Below are 23,276 nucleotides of genomic sequence, written 5' to 3'. Positions count from 1 at the left end.
CAGCCAGGTGCGGTGGCATACACCTGTGATCCCAGTACTCCGGAGGCTGAGACAGGAGGATCACAGTTTGGAGGATAGCCGCGGAGACTTAGTGAGGTCTTTATTAAATTAGTAAGACCCTCTTTCAAAATAAATAAATAAAGCCAGGCGTGGTGGCATATGCTTTTAATATCAGCATTTGGGAGGCTGAGACAGGAGGATATGGGTTTGGGGCCAGCCTCAGCCACTACTTAGTGAGGCCCTTTGCAAGTCAGTGAGACCCTGTTCCAAAATAAATAATAAAAAATAGGGCTGGAGGTGTAGCTCAGAGGTAGAATGCCCCTGGATTTCACTACTAGTACTCCCAAAAAAAGAAAGAAGGGAAGAAAGGAAGAAAGGAAGAGAGAGAGAGAGAGAGAGAGAGAGAGAGAGAGAGAGAGAGAGAGAGAGAGAGAAAGAAAGGCAGACAGGCTCAGGATGTAGCTCAGAGGTAGAATGACCCGGGTTCCAGGGTGGGAGGGAGATTCTTGTGGAATATATTTTGGCACTATATTTTATATACACCACAAATTCATCTCTGTTTTTGTGGTACTGGAGATTTAGTTCTATCACTGGACTACATCCCAGCCCTTTTTATTTTATTTTACATTTTTTAAAATTTTATTTTATTGGTGCACTATAGTCTTACATCATAATGCGGATCATGTTGACAATGGTATGACATATATTCACACCGTACTTGGTTCCCTCCCCCTTCCCCCCCTTCCCCTTTTCCCTCCCTCCCAGTACTGAGTGTCCAGATTAACAACATTATATTCACATGTATACACATATTCAAATTTATTTATTTATTTATTTATTTATTTATTTATTTATTTTGCGGTATTGGGGATGGAACCCAGGGGCATTCTACCTCTGAGCTACATCCCCAGCACTATATATTTAGTCTTTTTTTTTTTTTTAAACAGGGTCTCACTGAGTTGTGGAGGGCCTCACTAAGAAGCAGCTACATCCCCAGCCCTTTATTTTTAGTCTTTTTTTTTTTAAACAGGGTCTCACTGAGTTGTGGAGGGCCTCACTAAGTAGCTGAGGGTGTCCTCCAACTGCGATCCTCAGATTACAAGCGTGCGCCGCCACGCCCAGCCTGAATGTGGCTTTCTCGTTGATTAGCCTCAGCCGTCTTCCTCCGCTACCCCTCCTTTCTGGCTTTGCTGAGGTTATTTTGGCACTATGACCTCATAAATATTCATAGCTTCTCTTTTGCTGGAACAGATGATTACAGCAGAGAGCTAAAAAAAACTCAGATAAGTGAAACAGACACACATTAAGGGTGAGTTACAGAGATACGTTTGTTTGTTTTTTTAAACTTGAAGTCTCATATCTTCTAAATGAGCCTGGCTCTGCAGTACATGCCAGGAACGGTGCAGCTGCTGTGGATTGTGACCGGCACACTCATGACGCTGATGAACACAGATACAAATCCTTAGGAGCAAAAAGCTCCCACAACTCTGTGCTACACACAACCTTTACCAGATTTCTACTTTCCTTTTATATGTATGTAGGTGCGCATGTATGTACGTATGTACGTATGTATTTCTTGGTACTGGGGATTGAAGTCAGCAACATTCTGCCTCCACCCTATCTAGTTTTTATTTTTGAAACCGAGTTTCTTTAGGATGAAGAGCATCTCACTACTTGCTGAGGCTGTCCTCAAACCAGCAATCCTCTTGTCTCAGAGTCGCAGGTTTACAAGTGTGTGCCACCACACCTGGACTGATTTCCACTTTCAGAGAAAGTTTTACCAGCCCAATTAAAATGGTTCTTTTTCAATAACACAAAAAGAACTGAAAATGCATGAGCACTATAGTTTGTATAACTATATTTAACATTTTAAGGTATTCATACAAGCCAGGCATGATGGTGCATGCTTGTAATCTCAGTACCTGGGAGGCTGAGATGGAAGACAGCAAGTTTGAGGCCAGCTTTAGCAACTTAATGAGAGTCTGTTTCAAAATTAAAAGGGTGTAAAACCAGGAGGGGGCGGGGGTGCACACTTGTAATCCCGGAGGCTGATATCTGAGGATCATGGTTCTAAGACAGCCTCAGCTACTTAGCGAGGCCCTTCACAACTCAGTGAGATCCTGTTTCAGAAGTAAAAAGAGCCAGGTGTGGTGGTGCATGATTGTAATCCCAGGGCTTGGGAGTAGGAGACAGGAGGATCACGCAAGTTTGAAGACAGCCTCGCTGGCTTAAAAGACCCTGTTTCCAAATAAAAATATAAAATAAGCCTGGGAGTGTAGCCCAGAGGTAGAAGGGTTTCCCGGAACCCCAGTACCACAAATAAATAAATAAATAAATAAATAAATAAATAGAATGAGCCGGGCATGGTGGCACACGCTTGTAATTCCACACTTGGAGGCTGAGACAGGAGGATTACGAAGATCCAAAACCAGCCTCAGCTACTCAGTGAGGCTCTCAGTAACTTAGTAAGACCCTGTTTCCAAATAAAATATAAAATAGGTCTGGGAGTATAGCCCAGAGATAGAAAGCCCCTGGGTTTCACCCCCAGTACCACAAAAAATAAATAAATAAATAATAAATAGATAAAATTTAAAAAATGAAAAATAGGGCTGAGGGTGTAACTCAGAAGTAGAATGACCCTGGGTTCCACCTCCAGTACTGCAAAAAAAAAAAAAAAAAAAAATTTAAAGGGTGTTCCTCTGATGTGGAATGCTCCTGGATTCAATCCCCAGTACAAAAAAAAAAAAAAAAGTTATTCATCCATCCATCTATCTATTCCGGTGAATAATGCAGTCAGGGAGTGGGAACTCAGACGGGAACAAGCCATCAAATTCAGAGAGATGACAAGCTTAAAGAGATGACAAAATACTGAACAAGTAATTAAAACTGCAACATGTAGTATAAAAGGCAGGTGAAGGATGATCTAATCTTAACTTGCAAGAGTGGCAGATGAGGTGTTCCACCTGGGGAAAGTGAGGGGTGCTCCAGTGCAGAGAAAGGCAGAGGCAGATGGGACTTGAAGAAGTTGGAGGACTTCTGGGAAGATGGTGACGGAGAAAAGTGGGGCTTCTGAGCCCCGCTAACAACCAATCTCTATTACCACAAAATCAGCGCCTTTCATAGCCAGAAAACACTATCAGCAGAGAAACAAAAAATGTAAATACAAGGGACAGAGAAAAAGAAGGCTGGAAGAACAACCAGACACCAGAAAGAAACCAGACTGCAGTGTTGCGGCCAGAATCATGGCACGGAGCGGCGGCACCATCTTCCCTTGTAGCACCAGGCTCCAGAGAGGAGGGGGACTCAGAATGGAGCTCAGAGCCAGAGAGGAGATACACCGGCCTCATGACCGAGGACGCAGCAGTAGCGCCATACTGCCAACAGCAGCAGCGAACTCACTGGACGGCTACAGACCAGCGCACTCAACAGCCCACGAGGCTCCAGAGAGGAGCGGCGGACAGCGAGCCGAGGTGAGCCGCTGCAGATCAGCTTTGACATACTAGATGTCAACCACTAAGCCAAGCATGGGAAGGAGGTATGGGGAGGGAACGGGGTGGGGATTGGGTAAGGGCTAACTGGGCGATGTGTACATGTATGTCTGCAAAAGTTTTTTTTTATCCCATTATGATGTATGAATACAGTGCACCAATAAAAAAAATTTAAAAAAATAAAAAAAATAAATTTTAAGTCTGAAAAAAAAAAAAAGCTGGAGACACAAGAAGAGACAGGATCCCCCATGGCAAGGGTGTGTGTGTGTGTGTGTGTGTGTGTGTGTGAGAGAGAGAGAGAGAGAGAGAGAGAGAGAGAGAGAGAGAGAGAGAGAGGAGCCTGGGCGTTCTACCCCTGAGCTATACCCGGTGCCTTTTATAACTTTATCTTTTTATCTTTTATTTTGAAGCAGTATCTCACTAACTTGTGGCAGGTTTCATTAAATGGTTGATGCTGGCCTCAAACTGAAATCTGCCTGTCTCAGCCTTCAAGTACTAGGATTACAACCAGAGCCAGCAAGAACTTCAACTTTATCCTGAGGCCAACAGGAAGCCTCTGGTACTCTTTGCAGAGAAAGGATTCCATTTATGCTTTTTAAGCCTTTTCTTTTAAAATGAAACATAGTTACAAACAAACAAACAAAGCAAATAACTTCTCCCAGAAGCCGCTGTACCTATTCCTGGTGGTAGCCTCTTCCTCCTGCCAAAAGGAACCAGTCTCCAGTGCTTCTCTGGTCACATCCTTGCACTTGCTTACAGTTTTTCACCCAAGTATTCACCTGCAGATACTTTATTACAAACCCTAGATGTGAACATACGTGATGGATTCCAATCCACTGACCTTCTCATCCTTTCAGAATCTCAAATTTCCATACTTGAGGTTGGCTAGAATCTCTTCAAAGTCCTTGGGACCTGTGTTTGACAGCATCCTTGTTATCTGCATGCCAAGCTATCCCAGGACTGGGGTTCTGAGCAGAAGCTCGTCAAGCAAAGATGACCCTGGCGGTTCTGCTGTGCTCGCTCAAGTTGGGAGAGAACAATGCTAAACGGACAGAGGCCACCAAGGGAAGAAGGAACGAGTTTCTGAACTCATGGGGTAAGTACAGGGCCGAGAAGGTAGGCACAACACAAGTAAGGTGCGGACCTACAATTTGGCTGGATTTGAAAACCAGTTGGATGTGGAGGGTAAAAAGAAGTAAAGGTCAAAGATGATGCTCAGCCTCAGGCAAAATGACAAACTTGAAAGGTACATTGGACTGCCAGTTAAGCAGCTGATATATTTATTCCATACTCCACATGTTGTTTGTTTGTTTGTTGGGTGGTGGTGGTACTGGGGATGGAACCTAGGAGCATTCTGCCTCCAAACTATACTCTCACACCTAGTTTACTCTTTTATTTCAAAACAGGGAACCACTAAGTTGCCGAGCCTGGCCTCAAACCTGTGATCCTCCTAACTCTACCTCCTAAGTACTGGGATTACAAACACGTGCCACCACATCTGACAGAAAGAATAAAGAATTTTGCATGTGTGTGTGATCCTGAGGATTGAACCTAGAGGTGTTCTACCTTCAAGCTACACCTTCAGCCTGATTTTATTTATTTGGAAACAAGGTCTCTCTAGGTTGATGAGTCGTACTACTTTGATGAAGACTGTCCTTGAACCTGCAATCCTCCTGTTCAGGGATTACAGCATGTACCGCCAAGCTCAGCCCATACTCCCATACATTTTCCCATTTAACCTTCCAAACAGTTTTGTGAAGAGTGAATTCATACCAGTTTTATGGATAGAAAGAATAAGCCTAAAGAGGTAAATTAACCTCTCAACTGTAAAAGAATGACTACGAAGAAATATCATCACTAGAAAAAAAAATCTAGCAGATAGTTGGACACGAAAAGCTGAAAGCAGGGAGTGAGGAATAAGCCCATAGTAGCTTTACCTGAAGTTACTGAGAAAATGAATTCATTTCCTCCACTGACACACCACAGAGTGGTACACTATCTACTCAGAATGTCTGCATCAAGCCGGGTGTGGTGGCACATGCCTGTTATCCAAGTACTTGGGAGGCTGAGACGGGAGAATCACAGGTTCACAGTCAGCTTCGGCAACTTAGCGGTGCCCTTAGCAACTTAGACCCTATTTCTAAGTAAAAAGGGCTGGAATAGCTCAGAGGTGAAACACTCCTGGGTTTAATCCCCAGTGCCAGTGAGAGAGAGAGAGAGAGAGAGAGAGAGAGAGAGAGAGAGAAAGAGAGAGAGAGAGAGAGAGAGAGAGAGAGAGAGAGAGAGAGAGAGAGAGAATATGAATGAGAATGTCTGCATAGTCTTATAAGCTCTAAAAAGCAGAGATGATCCCTCCTGGTCCTCCGATCACTTGTGATGAATACCAATGAATCACTCCAATGACTGCGGCAGTAGGGCTATGCTAACGTACGAGTACTCACAAGTTAGTTCCCAAGCTATATTTGGGGAGTATATCATGATTCAGAATTTTCTTGTATTGCCAAGAGTGCCAAGCTGACTCTACATGGAAACCCATAATATACACTTAAGATTTGGGGGACAGGTATTGTCACGTAACTTGTGAGTCAAACCATAATCACCCTCTAAACAGACCTTGCTGCAAAAATAAGTCTATTCAGCACATAGCCGATGAACTGCAGATCTGTGGCTCAAATTACCAGCTGATGATATCATAACAAACACCATAACCATTTAAAAAAGATCATCTAAAATATTCTTGTCCCAGACCTAGAATCAGCAATTCTCTCCCTCCTCCGCTCTCTCTCCCATTCCTTTCTCTCTCCCTTTTATTTTTAGTGTGAGTGTGTGCGTGCGCGCATACGTGTGCGTGCTTAGGCACACATATGCAGTACTGGTGAACCCAGGTGCATCCTACCTGAGCTACACATCATCCTTTTTATTTTTTATTTTGAAACAGGCTCTCGCTAAGTTGCTAAAGCTGTTCTCAAACCTTTGATTCTCCTGTCTCAGCCTCCCAAGAACTGAGATTACAGGTCCTGTACCATCACATCTGGCTTCTCTCTCTTCTAAGACAAGGTCTCGCTGTGTTGCCCACACTGGCTTCAAATGCCTGGGCTCAAGCGATTCTCTGCGTCAGCCTCCCAAGTGACCAGGCCTACAGGAGCATGCCACGGTGCCCTACAGCAGCCATCCTCTTAGTAGGAAATGCAATTTCAATACAAGGATACTCAATACTATTAGGTTGGCTCTTTTTTCTAGGTCTTTTTAGTGGACAGAGATAGCATATTATCACATCTTTGCATTTACATATCTATAAATATAAGTGTATGTATGTGGAATGGGAAAGAATTCGTGGAGTCAAGAATCACTTTCCATTTTTGTCCTAATATTACGTACCTCAGTTGGTTCCAAGATTTTTCTACTGTGAATTGTGCTGTTTAAACATAGATATGTGTGTGTCACTATAGTATTCTAACTCTGTTTTGGAAAGATACCAAGGAGTGATACAGCTGGATCATATAGTGGTTCCATTCCTAATCTTTTGGGGAGCCTCCATACCGATCTCTAGAGCAGTTGCACCAATTACAATCCCACAAACGGTGTATCAGCGTTTCTTTCCCCCTCATCCTCTCCAGCATTTCTTATTGTTTACATTCTTTTTTGTTTGGTTGGGGTATTTTGTTTTTATTGTTTACTTTTTTTTGCAGTACTAGGGATGGAACCCAGGGGTATTCCTCCGAGCTACACCCCCCAGCCCTATTTTTTTCTTTATTTTAAAACAGATTCTCACTACGTTGCAAAGGGCTTCACCAAGTAGCTGAGGCTGCCTGAGAACCGCGATCCTCCTGTCTCATTCTCCCAAATGCTGGGATTACAAGCGTGCAGCACCACGCCCGGCTTCTTATTGTTTACATTCTTGATTGCCATTCTAACTGAAGTTAGATGGGATCTCAGTGTGGCATTTCCCTGATTGCTAATGATGCGTGTATGAATGTATTACGGTGCATCTCACTATCATGTACAATCACAATTCAACCAATAAAAATTAAATGAAAACCAAAATTTTTGTCCTGAACAATCCAAAGAATGGCATTGTCGCTTGCTGAGGTGGGGACACTGGAGAAGAAGCAAGACTGGGGGAGGTAATAGAAGTTTGGACACATGGCATTTGAGACTCCTATTAAAGCTTCAGTCAGAGGTTCTTGGATACAAGAATCAGCAGAGTGTTTAGCACCAGGCATAAATCTGAGAGTCACCAGCAAACAGGTGGTGCTGAAGCCATGACACTGGGTGGAATTGACTATGGAGTCAATCATCTGACTGTGTAAATTTTCACAGGATTTGGTAGAGAACAACAAAAAGAAATGGGTCAGACTTAACAAAAGGCAAAGCTAATGCAGCCACGTTTTCTCTTCTTGGAATGGTAATAACATACCTGGTAAGTAACTTCTGCTCGCACTGAGTTTATGAAGCCCGGATCAACTGGATAGAAGGCAGAAGCGAACATAAAATCCTGCCATACCTAGCAAATAAAACAAAAGGCAATAAAGCACTTCGCTAAGTTTCATTACAAGAGTCATTATTATGAACGTAGGGGGTCGCTTTCACATACAGGAGAAACAGTTTGCTGACCAATGTGATCACCTGAGCAGGGCTACACCAGAAGGCAGTGAGGATGCCCACCAACCTCAGGACTGCCCAGAGCTGCACACAGGCTTTAGGAAACCTGAGAAGAGAAAATGCTAAGCAGGTAGGACAGGAAGGAAAGAAAAGAGAATTCGAAAGACTAAAAGAATGGGTGAGTTGCAGAAACACAAAATGAAGGTTTCCTACGATCCCCCTCATTCCTGATTCTATTTTTCACCAGGCACTTGGCATTGAGAGATGTGCTCAGCTGTTAAGAAAACATACTTGAGGCCAGGGCTGGAGGTGTGTACCTGTGATCCCAGTCCTGGGGAGATTGAGACAGGAGAATTGCAGGTTCAGCCTCAATTGCGTGGCCAGCCTCAGCCACTTAGTGAGACCCTGTTTCAAAATAAAACAAAAACAGAGCCGGAGGTATGGCTCAGAAGTAGAATGCCCCTGGGTTCAATCCCCAGTACCAAAAATCCCTTTATTTATAAATGGACTAATTTTTCATGGCCCACAGGATGAAAATCTCTTCCTCCAAGGGCTAGATGACACAGTGATTCAAATTTGATCTTCCATATATAGACAGTGTGAGTTTGAGCAAGGTATTTAACCTCTCCACATGTCTGCTTCTATGTCAGTAAATAGGAACAGAGAACATTAGTAACTTCATGTCCGTGGAGATAAGATAAAATAACACGTGAAGAGCACTTAGAACGAGGCCTGGCTCTCAGTGACTGGGACAGAACGTTGTGATCATCGCCAAGATCGCTACCACGATCATCCCTGCTCTTCAGTGGCGCTCCATGCAGCTGACAACCATAATATCAGAACTAAAACAATACACAACCAGCTCTCCACATTTGTGGGTTCTGTATCAACAGATTTGACTAACAGCAGATCAAAAATATTTATTTTTTTAATTTTTTTTATTTTTTGGTGGTACTGAGGTTCCTGGAAGCCCTTCTACCTCCGGACTACACTACCAGACCTATTTTTTATACTTTTTTATTTGGAAACAGGGTCTCCTAAGCCAGCGCGCGCGGCTGGCTTCGAACCTGTGCGATCCTCCTGTCTCTGCCTCCCAAGCGCGGGGATTACAAGCGTGCGCCACCACGCCCGGCTTCAAAACTATTTAGGAAAAACAAAAGTCGCATCTAAACATGTACAGACATGTTTTTTCTTGTCATTGTTTCCTAAACAATATAGCAACTATTTATATACTATTCACCTTGTCTTATGTATAAGTAATCAGAAAGAACTGAGCTTGGTGGTGCACCACTTGTAATCCCAGTACTTAGAAGGCTGAGACAGTTCACAGCCAGCCTCAGCTACTTAGTGAGGCCATGTTTCAAAATAAAGAATAAAAATAGGACTGGGAGTAGAGCTTGGAGGTACAATACCACTGGGTTTAATTCCCAGTACTGAAAAAAAAAAAAAAAAGTAATCAGAGACCATTTAAAGCATACAGGAGGATGTGCATAGGTTGCATGCAAATACTCTTCTATTTTCTGTAAGGGGCTTGACTTGGGATTTTAATGGTTCTGAAACCAACACCCCACAGGTAAGTAGGGAAGACTGCACTTCCTTTGATTGCCCTTCACCAGTGCAGAACACGTGGGTTGTACTTTCGTAACAATGTTAAGCGTGCCTTTTATTTTGCTTTCTATCTAGGATTAGTCAGAGCTCTTTAAAGTTAAATTATTTTGCTGAGTGTGGTGCACATAATTGTGACCCCAGTACTTGGGAGGCTGAGATAGGAGGATCGCAGGTTTGCACCAGCCTCAGCAACTTAGTGAGGCCCTCTGCGACTAAGTGAGACCTATTTCAAAATAAAGAATAAAATAGGGCTTGGAGTACAGATTGGAAGGTAGAATGTCCCTGGGTTCAAGCCTCAGTAACACAAAAAATGTTCAATTATTTTAATATTATAGTACTGGGGATTGAACCCATAAATGCTCTACCCCTGAGCTATACCTTAGTTCTTTTTCTTTTTCTTTTCTCTCTCTTTTTTTTTTTTTTTTTTTTTGTACTGGGGATTGAACCCAGGGACATTCTACCTCTAAGCCACACCCCCAGCCCTTTTCATTTTTTGTTTTGAAACAGAATCTTGCTAGGTTTCTGAGAGTTTCACCATGTCTTGAACCTGTGATTCTCCCATCTCAGCTTCCCAAGTACTGGGATAACAGACATGCACCACACCGTGCCCAATTCCTTTTTATTTTTTATTTTTTATTTTGAATTAGGGTCTTGCTAAGTTGTTGAGGCTCTCTCTAAGTTGCTGAAGCTGGCCTCGAAATTGCAATCCTCCCATCTCAGCCTCCCAAGTACTGAGACTGCAAAAGTGTGTCACCATGACCAACTAATACTATACTTTCTTTTATTCTGTATACCTACATAACACAAAGAAAGTGTAATTAGATAAATATTTAGATAAATTAATTTATACAATTTGTATTTATTTTTAAATAAGTAGATAATACTTATATTTGCTATCAACTGTGGCTTCAGCTTCTAAGATCTCACTTATGTCTTTGGCCCCCCAAAAAACAAAACATCATTCCTGACTCTAAAAAAGAAGTGAGGCAGTTAGCATCGATTCATGACAGTGGAGGTCAAACCATACAGAAATGTATCAAGATCTAGAATCCTAGCAACTACTCACCATTATTCCCAGTTCATCACAGAGGTCATAGAATTCATCCTGCTCATAAACCCCTCCTCCCCACACTCGGAGAACATTCATGTTTGCATCCACAGCAGACTGCAAAAGACGCCGCAACCTGCAGAAGAAATTGTAGAAACAAACGCTAATTTGGAAATCTGGGGGTATTTAAGATTTTAAAAACACATTTCAGATCTCCATTAGAAAAACACACTTTAAAATCACAATGAAACTGAGCGTGGTGGCACACACCTGTGATCCCAATACTTAGGAGGCTGAGACAGAAGGATCACAGGAGGCCAGCCTCAGCAACTTAGAGACCCTCCGCAACTTAGTAAAACCCTATTTGAAAATAAAAAGGGTTGAGGGTATAGCTCCAAGGCAGAACATCCCTGGGTTCAATCCCCAGCACATGCACAGGGAAAAAAATCACAATGTGAACAAGATAAAATAATATGTACTCAGATATAATATATAATTTATATACAACTGTACAAAAACAAATTTTGAAAAAGTATAAAATTGACATCTTTTTTCTAAATTTTCAATAATGTCAGATTATTTTCATGTGTATGTATGGTATTGGGGATTGAACCCAACAGTGTTCTACCTCTGAGCTACACCCCCAGTTCTACTTTATTTTTATTTTGAAACAGGGTCTCACTAAATCTCCACGGTTTGGCCTCAAATTTGTAAATCCTCCTGTCTTAGCCCCCCAAGTATTGGGATAACAGGCATTCACCACCATGCCCAGCATCTTTTTTTTTTTTTTTTTTTGGTACTGGGGATGGAACCCAGGGGCATTCTACCTCTGAGATGCACTCCCAGCTCAATTTGTTATTCTTTGTTTTGAAACAGGGTCCCACTGAGCCCACTGAGTTACAAAGGGCCTCACTAAGTATCTGAGGCTGTCCGCAAACTGCAACCCTCCCGTATCGGCCTCACAAGTGCTGAGATTACAATAATGCACCACCATGCCTGGCTTATGATGTTATACTACCTTTAAAACTAATTCTTTGGCTTTATTTATTTTTTGGCTTTATTTATTCCTATAGAAAAAGCCATGTAACCCTTGAAAAGTGTGCTAATTTTACACAGCCATTTCCAACAGTAAAATAAAAACCAAAGCTTAAATATTGGTGCCTCATTCACAGTTATACCTGTTTTTTCCCCACAATTTCTCCAGCTCAATACTTGTCCAGTAAATTTTCTTTCTACCTTTTCCAATTCTTATTCACTTTACCCTCAGAAAATTCTAGAGATTTACAGCCAATTTGAGAGGATGGCCATTCCCTGTATCCCCAGAACGGTACCCAGGAATGAATCCAGAAGCCAACCAACAGACCGGTCACCAACAAACTGCTCCCAGTAAAGACACACCAGGCTGACCAATCTCCCAGCTATGCTAGACAAAGAGGCCGAACAGGCCAGAAGGGAGGGGCAATTTGGGAGAGGAAAAGATAGAGAAAATAATCCTGGGCCTGCATCTGGAGGAGAATTTATTTTCTCCTCAGACCTAAAATGATACACATTTGAAGTAAAGGGAAATATAAGTATTGTAATTTTTAGGGTTTAGTTACTAACTGCATTTATAGTCTAAGTATCAAATAATATACTGTGATGCATATTTGCATATCTATAAATATGTTAAGCTGTTACTCAACTTAAGTAAGGCTAAAATATGTTTATTATCACTTCACATAGTTTATCTTCACTGTCACAAAGATAACAGTTTAGCTGGGCATTGTGGTGCATGCTTATAATCCCAGTACTTGGAAGGCTTGAGACAGGAGGATTGCAGGTTCACGGCCAGCCTCAGCTACTTAGTGAGGTCCTCCACAACTTAGTGAGACCCTGTTTCAAAATAAAGAGAATAAAATATAGGGCTGAAGGTATAGCTTGAAGGTAGAAAGCCCCCAGTTTCAAATCCCAGTACCCCACACACACACAAAAAGATAGCAGTTTATACAACCAATAGGGAAATACTATATTTTTCTGAAGCTCTATTTTCTATTTTTCTTTTTTTATATAAATTTTTATTGGTGTATTGTAATCAAACATCACAATGGAATACAAGACTTGTGTGGATATACAAGTACACATCATCCAATTAGACTTTATCCAACCCCCATCCCATTCCCTCCCTCTCCCTCTATCCCATGCTTGATTTAGTGTTAAACACTGATCTATTTGTTTACATACATCTTATGTTTTAATGATATTCCATCTTCCCCCTTCCCATCCCCTCTGATTGGTCACCTTAATTGCTCCTCCATAGGGCCCTTTCTTCCACTAGATTCCCTCCTATTACTCATTTCTTCCTAGTTTTTGCATATTAGGAGGAGTATCTGATTTTTTATTTTTCTTTGATACTTCTCTGTGTATGCCACATTGCAAGTTCTGATCCCACTCGCAAAAGCCCTGGCACCGGCCTGGTCACCCAGCAAACACTGTTCCCGGCCTCAATGGCTCCAGCACCAGCCTTGCCTCATGGCAGGCTCCAATCCTGGCCTCAGAGGCCCCTGCACCGGCCTTGCCTTTAGGCAAGTTTCTATCCCGACCTCTCTGGTTCCATCTACAGCCTCACCAAATGGCAGGCACCGATCCCGGTCTTGCTGACCCCAGCACCGACCTCGCCGCATGACAGGCTCTGATTCCAGCTTCCTTGGCCCCAGCACCAGCCTCCCCCCTCAGCAGGCTCCAAACCTGGCCTTCGAGGCCCCAGCATCGGCCTTGCCTCATCACAGGCTCCAATCCTGGCCTCACTGGCTCTGGCACAGGCCTTGCTTCACAGCAGACCCCGATCCCGGCCTCACTGGCCCAGACCCCAGCCTCACCCCTCAGCAGGCTCCGATCCCGGCCTCGGAGGCCCCAGCACCGGCCTTGCCTCATGGCAGGCTCCCATCCCAGCCTTGCTGGCCCTGGCATTGGCCTCACACCTCGATAGGTGGAGCTCTATTTTTAAAACCTCAGAAAAACACTTCTAGGTCTAGAACTTTCATTATATTGTTTTGCTTTATTTTTAAGTAAAGTTGTACATTTAAGATATACAACATAATATTATAAGATACATATAGATTGTAAAGCAGTTATTATAGTGAAACAAATTAACATATTCACCATTACCCATTTTCCTTTGTTGATTTTGTGTCAAAAACAGCTAAATCTCCTCAGTTCCAAAGAATCTTATTATAATGATTTGGATTTTGAATCTTCCTCTAGCCTTCATGAAAATACGGCTGCCCTACTAGAGGTAGAGCTTGGTTGAGGAGAGGTCCCTGGGGTGTGGTCCTCCCTTCCTCTATTCATTCTCTCTCTCTCTCTCTCTCTCTCTCTCTCTCTCTCTCTCTCTGTTTTGGGCCTCAGTGATGTGAGAGTAGAGCCCTGCTCTTTCCCTCTCTGCTCCCCAGCACCATTCCCTGAACTCCACAGATTGAGCTTAACATGGACTGAAAATATGAAATCTCCAGAGCTGTGAGCAAATAAATCTACCTTCCTCTAAGTTATGCATGGTCAGGCTTATAGGCCACAGCAGTGAGAATGCTGACTGAAAGAGCCAGATCCAGTACAATTTTATAACTAATAGTTGTCATGTTGTACACCAGGCCTCCAGACTTGGTCATGCTATATACCTGCATATCCTACATTTCACCATTTCTTCCCTATTCAGTATTTTGTTAGTTCTTTTATTAAGGTAAAAGTAAAAGAATATATCTTAGCACAAAAAAAAGACAAATATGAATTATTATCTCTTAAAACCATGCTCAAAATATTTAAGGTATTAATCTGAAGAACTATAAAATTTTTTAAAAGCTGGGTTTAAGCCGGGCGTGGTAGCTCACACTTGTAATCCCCATGCTTGGGAGGCGGACACAGGAGGATCGCGCAGGTTCGAAGCCAGCGGCGCTGGCTTAAGAGACCCTGTTTCCACATAAAAATGTATAAAATAGGTCTGGGAGTATAGCCAGTGGGAGTGTAGCCCGGAGGTAGAAGAGGTCCCAGAAACCCCAGTCCCATCATAAATAAATAAATAAATAAATAAATAAATAAATAAATAGCTGGGTTTAATCATCTTTTTCTTTTCTGTGACTACCCAAAATGTAAATTTGTAATTTTCTTGTTTCCCCAATGTAAATATATAACAGTTTTCTGATAATTGGATGGCTTTGGAAGTTTCAAACAGTTTAGCCATTAAAATAATCTATAGTTTAGGAGAATGAAATATATGATTAAAAACTCCTGTCCATTCTAAAGTTTTTATCACTGGAATTTTACTTCTCAGTTCCTTTCTCTAGGACTGAAGAAAGTGGCAATTAGTAACTCATAAGCTTTCTGGGCCTATTAATTAATAAGAAGAGCAAGAAAAGAATGCAAATAACTTACAAGTCAGAGGTTACTCGATCCTGGAATGAATCTGCTGGGATCCAGTTTGAGCCTTTCAGGAATATGGGAAATCCATTAATTTTGAAGTAGAAACTTAGACCAAAAGATCCATTTATGGGCTCTTCTATAAGTTCCACTGTTCTAAAATAAACCTGTCATAAACAACATTAGCAAATTTTTAAAAAGAAAGAAAGCCTGGTTTTTAACAATTTAATAAACAAAATTTAATATAAATTTTCCTATTTGCTACAAAGCAATAATGTAGAATACAAATTTCAGGAAATATGTATATTTCTCTTTCAAAGAAAAATATGGACACCATTAAAAAGTAAAATATGGAGAAATAAGAAGCTTCCATGACAAACAGAAACTGAAGGAATTTATGTCTTCAAAACCAGCACTAGAGAAAATACTCAAAGAGATTAACTACAAAGAAGAAATAGGTAACACACACCAGAACTAGAGAAACAAGATTTTCCATCCAACAGACAACTAAGATTGGTTATCTGTGGAGATTCATTATTTATGTTAGTCTTTTACCTATTTCTAAAGGGTATTGTTTGCCTTTATTGTTGTTAATTTTTAGGATTTCTAGTTGGAATATTAATATACCTTCAGATATAGCAATTGGAAATATTTTATCCCATTCTATTAGTAACTGTTAACTCTGTTTACATTGTCTTTGGATATACAATATGTTTTTTATTTTTTAGGGAGTTTGTATACGCTTCTGTTGCATGTGCCATTGAAATCATAACCAAGAAATCACTGCCAATTTCAATGTTGTGAGGTTTAATGACCCAGATTTTCTCCTAAAAGTTTATAGTCTTAAGATTTATATTTAGGTCTTTTATCTATTTTGAGTTAATATTTGTATATGGGATTAGGTAAGGGTCCAATTTTATTCTTTTCCATGTAATTATTATTTTTCAACAATATTTAGTTAAAAGATTAATATTTCCACCACCAAATGTTCGTGGAAACCTTGTCAAAAATAACTTGACAATATAGGGAAGAATTTAGCTCTAGGCTTTTATTTAACTCCAATGGTTTATATATCTGCCTTTAGAATAATACTACACTGTTTCAATTATTGTAGCTTTATATGGTTTGAAATCAGAAAATATATATCTTCTAGCTTTGTGCTTTTTCAAGATCGTTTTGGGTACCTAGAGTCCATATTCCATATTAGGATAGATTTTTTTCTGAAAAATAAATATATAAATATATGATAGTTTCACCTAAAAAATAGAAAAAAAATATTCTCTGGTAAGAAAGAAAGCAAAAAGAAATACTGAAATGTCATCTTTAAGTCATCAAAAGCTTGGTATCAGACAAATGAAACTGTTATGTGAGATTACCATTTTTAATTTTAGATAAATTGCCATAATACTAGATGTCAACTACTAAGCCAAGCATGGGAGGGAGGGATAGGGAGAGAATGGGGTGGGGATCGGGTGGGGGCTGACTGGGCAATGTGTGCATGTATGTCTACAAAAGTTTGTATCCCACTATGATGTATGAATACAGTGCACCAATAAAAAAAAAAAGTAAAATATATTATAGTATTTCTCATGAAAAAGGCATTTATGATTACATGAGAAAAAGAAGCAAATTTTAAGACATTTCAAAATTAAAACAAAAATGATGCTTTTTGACAAAAACAGAAAATAAAATGCCATCTGCTGAACTGATGCCTCTTCAACTGAACAACACATTCCCATTTCAATGTTATTAAAATGTACCAAAATGTGTGGCTTAGAATCAAGGAAATATCAGCATTAGTACTTAATAATTTAACTACTTTCCAATCTTAAGAGCATCTTACTGTAACATCACTATGTTTAATGAGAAATTTAATCCTTACTAAGTGTCCCGTTAAATTCTAAATTTGGAAGTTGGGAATAGTAGCACACACTTGTAATTCCAGCATTCGGGAGGCTGAGACAGGAGGACCCCGGTTCATGGCCAGCCTCAACTACTTAGTGAGTCCCTCTGCAACTCAGTGAGACCCTGTTTCAAAATAAAGAATAAAAAATAGCGCTGAGGGTGTAGCTTAGAGGTAGAATGCCCCTGGCAAAGTACCACACACAAAAAAATTAAATGTTCTCTTGTATCTCGATGCCTGGGAGGTATTAGTTGGAAGGTCAGACAAAAGCGCTCCCTTGAGTGTTATCACACTGAGTGGGAGGAACCTGAGACGTCAACCCTGAACTGGTCAGCCAGGTCTCCCACAGTCAACCAGTAAAGTCCCAAGTTTCCAATTCTATGTAGGACAACGAGACATAATGGAACTATAAGCACAGGCAGCAAGACCCCAGAGAAGCTCTAATGTTCTCATCTAAATCTTCATTTTCATCAGCCATAAACTGTAACACCACTATGAGCGACATTTCTGCACATCAATATAGTCTTGAGTCAAAATTGCACACTTCTCGGGGGACTTCCGGGAAGATGGCGACCGAGAAAAGCGGGGCTTAAGAGCCCCGCTAACAACAAATCTCCATTACCACAAAATCAGTGCCTTTCATATCCAGAAAACACCATCACCAGAGGGGGGAAAAAAAAAATCACCAGGCTCCAGAAGGAAAGCGGACTGAGAACAGAGCCACAGAGGAGATCCTCAAGCCCGAGGACGCGGCAGCAGCGCCATACTGCCGGAGGCACCGGCGAATTCACAGGACAGCTACAGCAAGTGGAGGTGAGCCACTGCGGAACAGCCAGGCGGGATTTCTCCGCGCAGAGATCACCTGAAGCTCCCAGTGGCCGAGCTCAGCACACGCTGCAGGGATTCAGAGTGGAAATCAAAACCAAGAAGAAAAACTACAGCCCAACAGCTAAGGGCGTAGCAGCAGCGCCATATTGCCACCAGCGGCAGCAGCAGCGAATTCATCGAATTCAGTACAATTACATCTGCGTACTCAACAACAGTGAGTCAAATTGCTGGCCACAGAGGAGAAATCCCAGTACTGTACTACCTGGGACTTGACCCAGTGGGGGAGGGGCGGTGGCAGAGATATCACACCATAGGAGAACGTGCAACCTGGCACCCCACACAGTCTAAAGCAGCCTCTATCGACTCTCTGGGTCGGAGACTCTGTGATACAACCCAGTAAAGGAGTAGTGGGGTCTGAGATACTACTGACTCGAGATCCAGAGCACCTTAGGTGAAGTCATAGTGACCCAAGGGAAGAACCCAGAGAAGGCAAAAACATCCGAAATCATGGGAAAGAGGAATAATACTGGAGCAATTAATGCCCACAACCCCACAACATCAGAACCCGATAAAACAGAAAATCAGAGATTTCTAGAAGATCAAATCAGGAAAATAACTGTAGAAATAATAGAGGTGCTTCGAAAAGAACTCAGAGAGAGCCAAAAGGAGATAAAGGATGCAATTAATGAAGTAAAGGCCTCAATTCAAAGCACAAACAACCGATTAAAACACATGGAGAACAGAATCTCGCTCTTAGAAGATGAGCACTCCAAAAATGAACGCATAGTTTCTAATCTAGAAAAAAATATCCGACAGCAGGAATCTGATATTGAAGAAATATGGGCCCATTTTAAGAGAGCTAACCTAAGAATAATTGGAATAGAGGAGGGAAAAGAAAGTGAAACCAAAGGGATCAACAATTTGGAATAGAGGAGGGAAAAGAAAGTGAAACCAAAGGGATCAACAATCTCTTCAAGGAAGTAATAGCAGAAAATTTTCCAGACATAGAGCAAGAGGTCGATACACAGGTCCAGGAAACTTATAGAACTCCCTTTAGACAGGATTGGAGAAGAGGATCCCCACGCCACATAATTGTCAAAATGACCAATGTGGAAGCCAAGCAGAGAATCTTAAAGGCAACAAAAGCAAAGGGCCAAGTGACATTCAGAGGCAAACCAATTAGAATCACTCCAGACTTCCAAAACCAAGTTATGAGAGCCAGAAGGGCTTGGAGTAACATATTCCCAATTCTGAAAGAAAACAACTTCCAGCCAAAAATTTCCTACCCAGCAAAACTTTCTATCAAATTAGATGGAGAAATAAGAAGCTTCCATGACAAACAGAAACTGAACGAATTTATGTCTTCAAAACCAGCACTAGAGAAAATACTCAAAGAGAGTAACTACAAAGAAGAAATAGGTAACACATTCCAGAACTAGAGAAACGAGATTTTCCATCCAACAGACAACTAAGATTGGTTATCTGTGGAGATTCATTATTTATGTTAGTCTTTTACCTATCTCTAAAGGGTATTGTTTGCCTTTATTGTTGTTAATTTTTAGGATTTCTAGTTGGAATATTAATATACCTTCAGATATATCAATTGGAAATATTTTATCCCATTCTATTAGTAACTGTTAACTCTGTTTACATTGTCTTTGGATATACAATATGTTTTTTATTTTTTAGGGAGTTTGTATACTCTTTTGTTACCTGTGCCATTGAAATCATAACCAAGAAATCACTGCCAATTTCAATGTTGCGAGGTTTAATGACCCAGATTTTCTCTTAAAAGTTTATAGTCTTAAGATTTATATTTAGGTCTATTATCTATTTTGAGTTAATATTTGTATATGGGATTAGGTATATATATTAGGTCCAATTTTATTCTTTTCCATGTAATTATTATTTTTCAACAATATTTAGTTAAAAGATTATTATTTCCACCACCAAATGTTCGTGGAAACCTTGTCAAAAATAACTCGACAATATAGGGAAGAATTTAGCTCTAGGCTTTTATTTAACTCCAATGGTTTATATATCTGCCTTTAGAATAGTACTACACTGTTTCAATTATTGTAGCTTTATATGGTTTGAAATCAGAAAATATATATCTTCTACCTTTTTTTTTTATCAAGATCGTTTTGGGTACCTAGAGTCCATATTCCATATTAGGATAGATTTTTTTCTGAAAAATAAATATATAAATATATGATAGTTTCACCTAAAAAATGGAAAAAAAATATTCTCTGGTAAGAAAGAAAGCAAAAAGAAATTTTGAAATGTCATCTTTAAGTCATCAAAAGCTTGGTATCAGACAAATGAAACTGTTATGTGAGATTATCATTTTTAAGTTTAGATAAATTGCCATAATACTAGATGTCAACTACTAAGCCAAGCATGGGAGGGAGGGATAGGGAGAGAATGGGGTGGGGATTGGGTGGGGGCTGACTGGGAAAAGTGTGCATGTATGTCTACAAAAGTTTGTATCCTACTATGATGTATGAATACAGTGCACCAATAAAAAAATTGCACACTTCTCAAATATAAAATATATAAATATATTAGCCAAAGTATTTCATGTCACAAATTTGTGTCTAACATCCTTTCACTTTCTTACCTTTGCCCTTATTCAGATAGATGATAAAAGATATCAGAATTCACTCTGAGAAGACCCAGAATACAGCCTGAGATAAGGAGAACGGCCACATCGGCTTTAGGGTGGAAAGGAAGATGCTGTGATTTTCAGAGACCACCTTTGGATGGAAGGCTCAAATATCTAGAAGAGTAGTTCTCTGGATGTGGTCCCTCGGAAACTTTTAAGGGAGTTCCGGAGCTCAGAACTATTGTCACAGTAAAGCTAAAAAATTACTTGCCTTTTTCCCTCTTCCTATCTCATGCATCAGTGGGATTTTCCAGAGACCATAGGATTCACAATGACATCATCAAGGGAGGCTATGGATGTGTGTTGTGTATTCTGTAGGCTCTATCTCTGTCTTTCTTTCTCTCTGTTGCTGGGGAAGGGAAGGCTGAACCCAGGATCTCACACATACGGGCAACTGCTCTGCCACTATATATCCACACTGTGGGCTCTACCTAGATGTCTAGAGTATGAATAAGCGTTTTCAAAGAGATCAACCTAGTTTGGTCTCCGTACTTTTACTGTGCTCTCCCTACCTGTGTTTGGCCATTTCTGTTATAATCTTTGTAGCATCACTATTGTTCAATAAATCCTTATTATTATCATTATTTTTTGGTGGTACTGGGGTTCCTGGAAGCCCTTCTACCTCCGGGCTACACTCCCAGACCTATTTTTACATTTTATATTTGGAAACAGGGTCTCCTAAGCCAGCGCATGCGGCTGGCTTCGAACCTGCGCGATCCTCCTGTCTCTGCCTCCCAAGCGCGGGGATTACAAGCGTGCGCCACCACGCCCGGCTAAATCCTTATTTTGAACCCCAAAGTTTCCCTTGCAACCTATAAACAAACTAGGTGCTATTTGTTAATTTGCTCACATAAATGTTATTTTAAAGTTTGAAAACAAATTTTAATCAATACTCATTTTAGAGTTTAAAAATATTTTATCTCATTCTGAAAAAAATTTTATTTATAATATACTTTTTTCTTATTTAAGGATGACTTGTTAAAATAAAATTAGGAGACTTAAATTTTCAATCTGCAGCTGAACTGTCTACATCTAAACATGTTGAAAAAATAAAACTGACATATAGAGTCTTTTTAATTCATGGAAAGAGTCTAAGAAACCAGGTAACATTATAACTAACAAGTGGACTCTTGAAGAAAGCCATCTTTCTCTAGCTTTATAGATGTTAATAATTTGCTTTATTGTGTCTTATTCAATGGAGCATCTTTTTTGCAGTATTGGAGATGGAATCCAGGGGCATTCCACCTCCAAGCTACACCTCTGGCCCCTCTGGCCCTGTTTTTTTTTTTTTTTTTTTTTTGGTGGTACTGGGGTTCCTGGAAGCCCTTCTACCTCCGGGCTACATTCCCAGACCTATTTTTACATTTTATATTTGGAAACAGGGTCTCCTAAGCCAGCGCGCGCGGCTGGCTTCGAACCTGTGCGATCCTCCTGTCTCTGCCTCCCAAGCGCGGGGATTACAAGCGTGCGCCACCACGCCCGGCTCTGGCCCTGTTTTTTATTCTTTGTTTTGAAACAGGGTCTCACTAAGTTGCAGAGGGCCTAAGTAAGGATTGATGGACATGCTGTTTATTTATATTTGTTATCAACACATCATTAAAGATATACCATGTGAACTTTTGGCACCAAAATACAAGAGGTGCTCAAATATTCAAGGCACTGAATAATTTTTTTAATTCAAAGTTACCCCATAACTCCCATGTTAACATTTGCAAGATAGATGTTAGAGAGGTGGCTAATACCACTGGCCCCTCTGCAGGATCAAGGGCCCCAAAGAGTGCCAGTAGTCAGTCTCCTTCAAATTCACACATTAGAAGAAGAAAAAATAAGTTTCACTTAAGATAAAGCAGCAAAAATTGTTAATTTTATTAAACCTCAAGACTGAAAACACACGATTTTAATATTCTGTGTGGTGAAATGGGAAATACCTATAAAGCACCAGAAGGACAGACTTCGTGAAGACAGACATCGCAAGGAAACACATCTGGGCGATTTTTTGAGTCACAAGCTCAGTCAACCATTTTGTTCATGAAGTGACGTTTTTACTTAAAAGAAAGAATGCCTAGCAAATTATAGCTATTCAGACTTGGATACCCGGCCAAAATCTGCTTAAAAGTGAATGAAGGCCAGCCATGGTGGCACACACTTGTAATTGGGGAGGCTGATACAGAGGATTGAAGGTTCGAGTCCAGCCTCAGCAACCTAGTGAGCACCTCAACAACTTAGCAAGACCTTTTTTCAAATTAAAAAAAAAAAAAAAAAAAGCTGGGCATGGTGGAACATGCCTGTAATCCAAGTACTTGGAAGGCTGAGACATAAGGATTGCAGGTTCAAGGACATCCTCAGCAAGTTAATGAGGCTCTCAGCAATATAGCAAGACCTTGTTTTAAAATAAAAATAGGGCCGGGCGTGGTGGCGCACGCTTGTAATCCCTGTGCTTGGGAGGCTGAGACAGAAGGATCGCACGGGTTCGAAGCCAGCCTCAGCTACTTAGTGAGGCTCTCAGCAACTTAGTGAGACCCTGTTTCCAAATAATATATATATATATATATATATATATATATATATATATATATATATATATTGGTGGTACTGGGGTCCCCGGAAGCCCTTCTATCTCCGGGCTACACTCCCAGACCTATTTTTACATTTTTATTTGGAAACAGGGTCTCCTAAGCCAGCGCGCGCAGCTGGCTTCGAACCTGTGCGATCCTCCTGTTTCTGCCTCCCAAGCGCGGGGATTACAAG

General features: G+C 40.8%; 1 protein-coding gene across 1 annotated transcript in view; it reads right to left on the bottom strand.

The window, feature by feature from the left end:
• Positions 1-23,276, bottom strand: part of MANBA (mannosidase beta) — a gene marked incomplete at its 3' end in the record, with an annotated part of 141,013 nt that overhangs the window by 48,035 nt on the left and 69,702 nt on the right. The window contains exons 8-10 of the mRNA XM_080697738.1: positions 15,148-15,299; positions 10,765-10,882; positions 7,906-7,992 (exon numbers count right to left, since the gene is read on the bottom strand). Coding sequence (XP_080553864.1) covers positions 7,906-7,992; positions 10,765-10,882; positions 15,148-15,299 — 357 coding nt within the window. The remainder of the gene's footprint in view (positions 1-7,905; positions 7,993-10,764; positions 10,883-15,147; positions 15,300-23,276) is intronic.

This window comes from Muscardinus avellanarius (genome assembly GCF_963383645.1).
Source record: "Muscardinus avellanarius genome assembly, chromosome: 6".
Classification (NCBI taxonomy): domain Eukaryota; kingdom Metazoa; phylum Chordata; class Mammalia; order Rodentia; family Gliridae; genus Muscardinus; species Muscardinus avellanarius.
The sequence above is the reverse complement of the archived record's forward strand: the minus strand, read 5'-3'. Positions and strand labels throughout refer to the sequence as shown.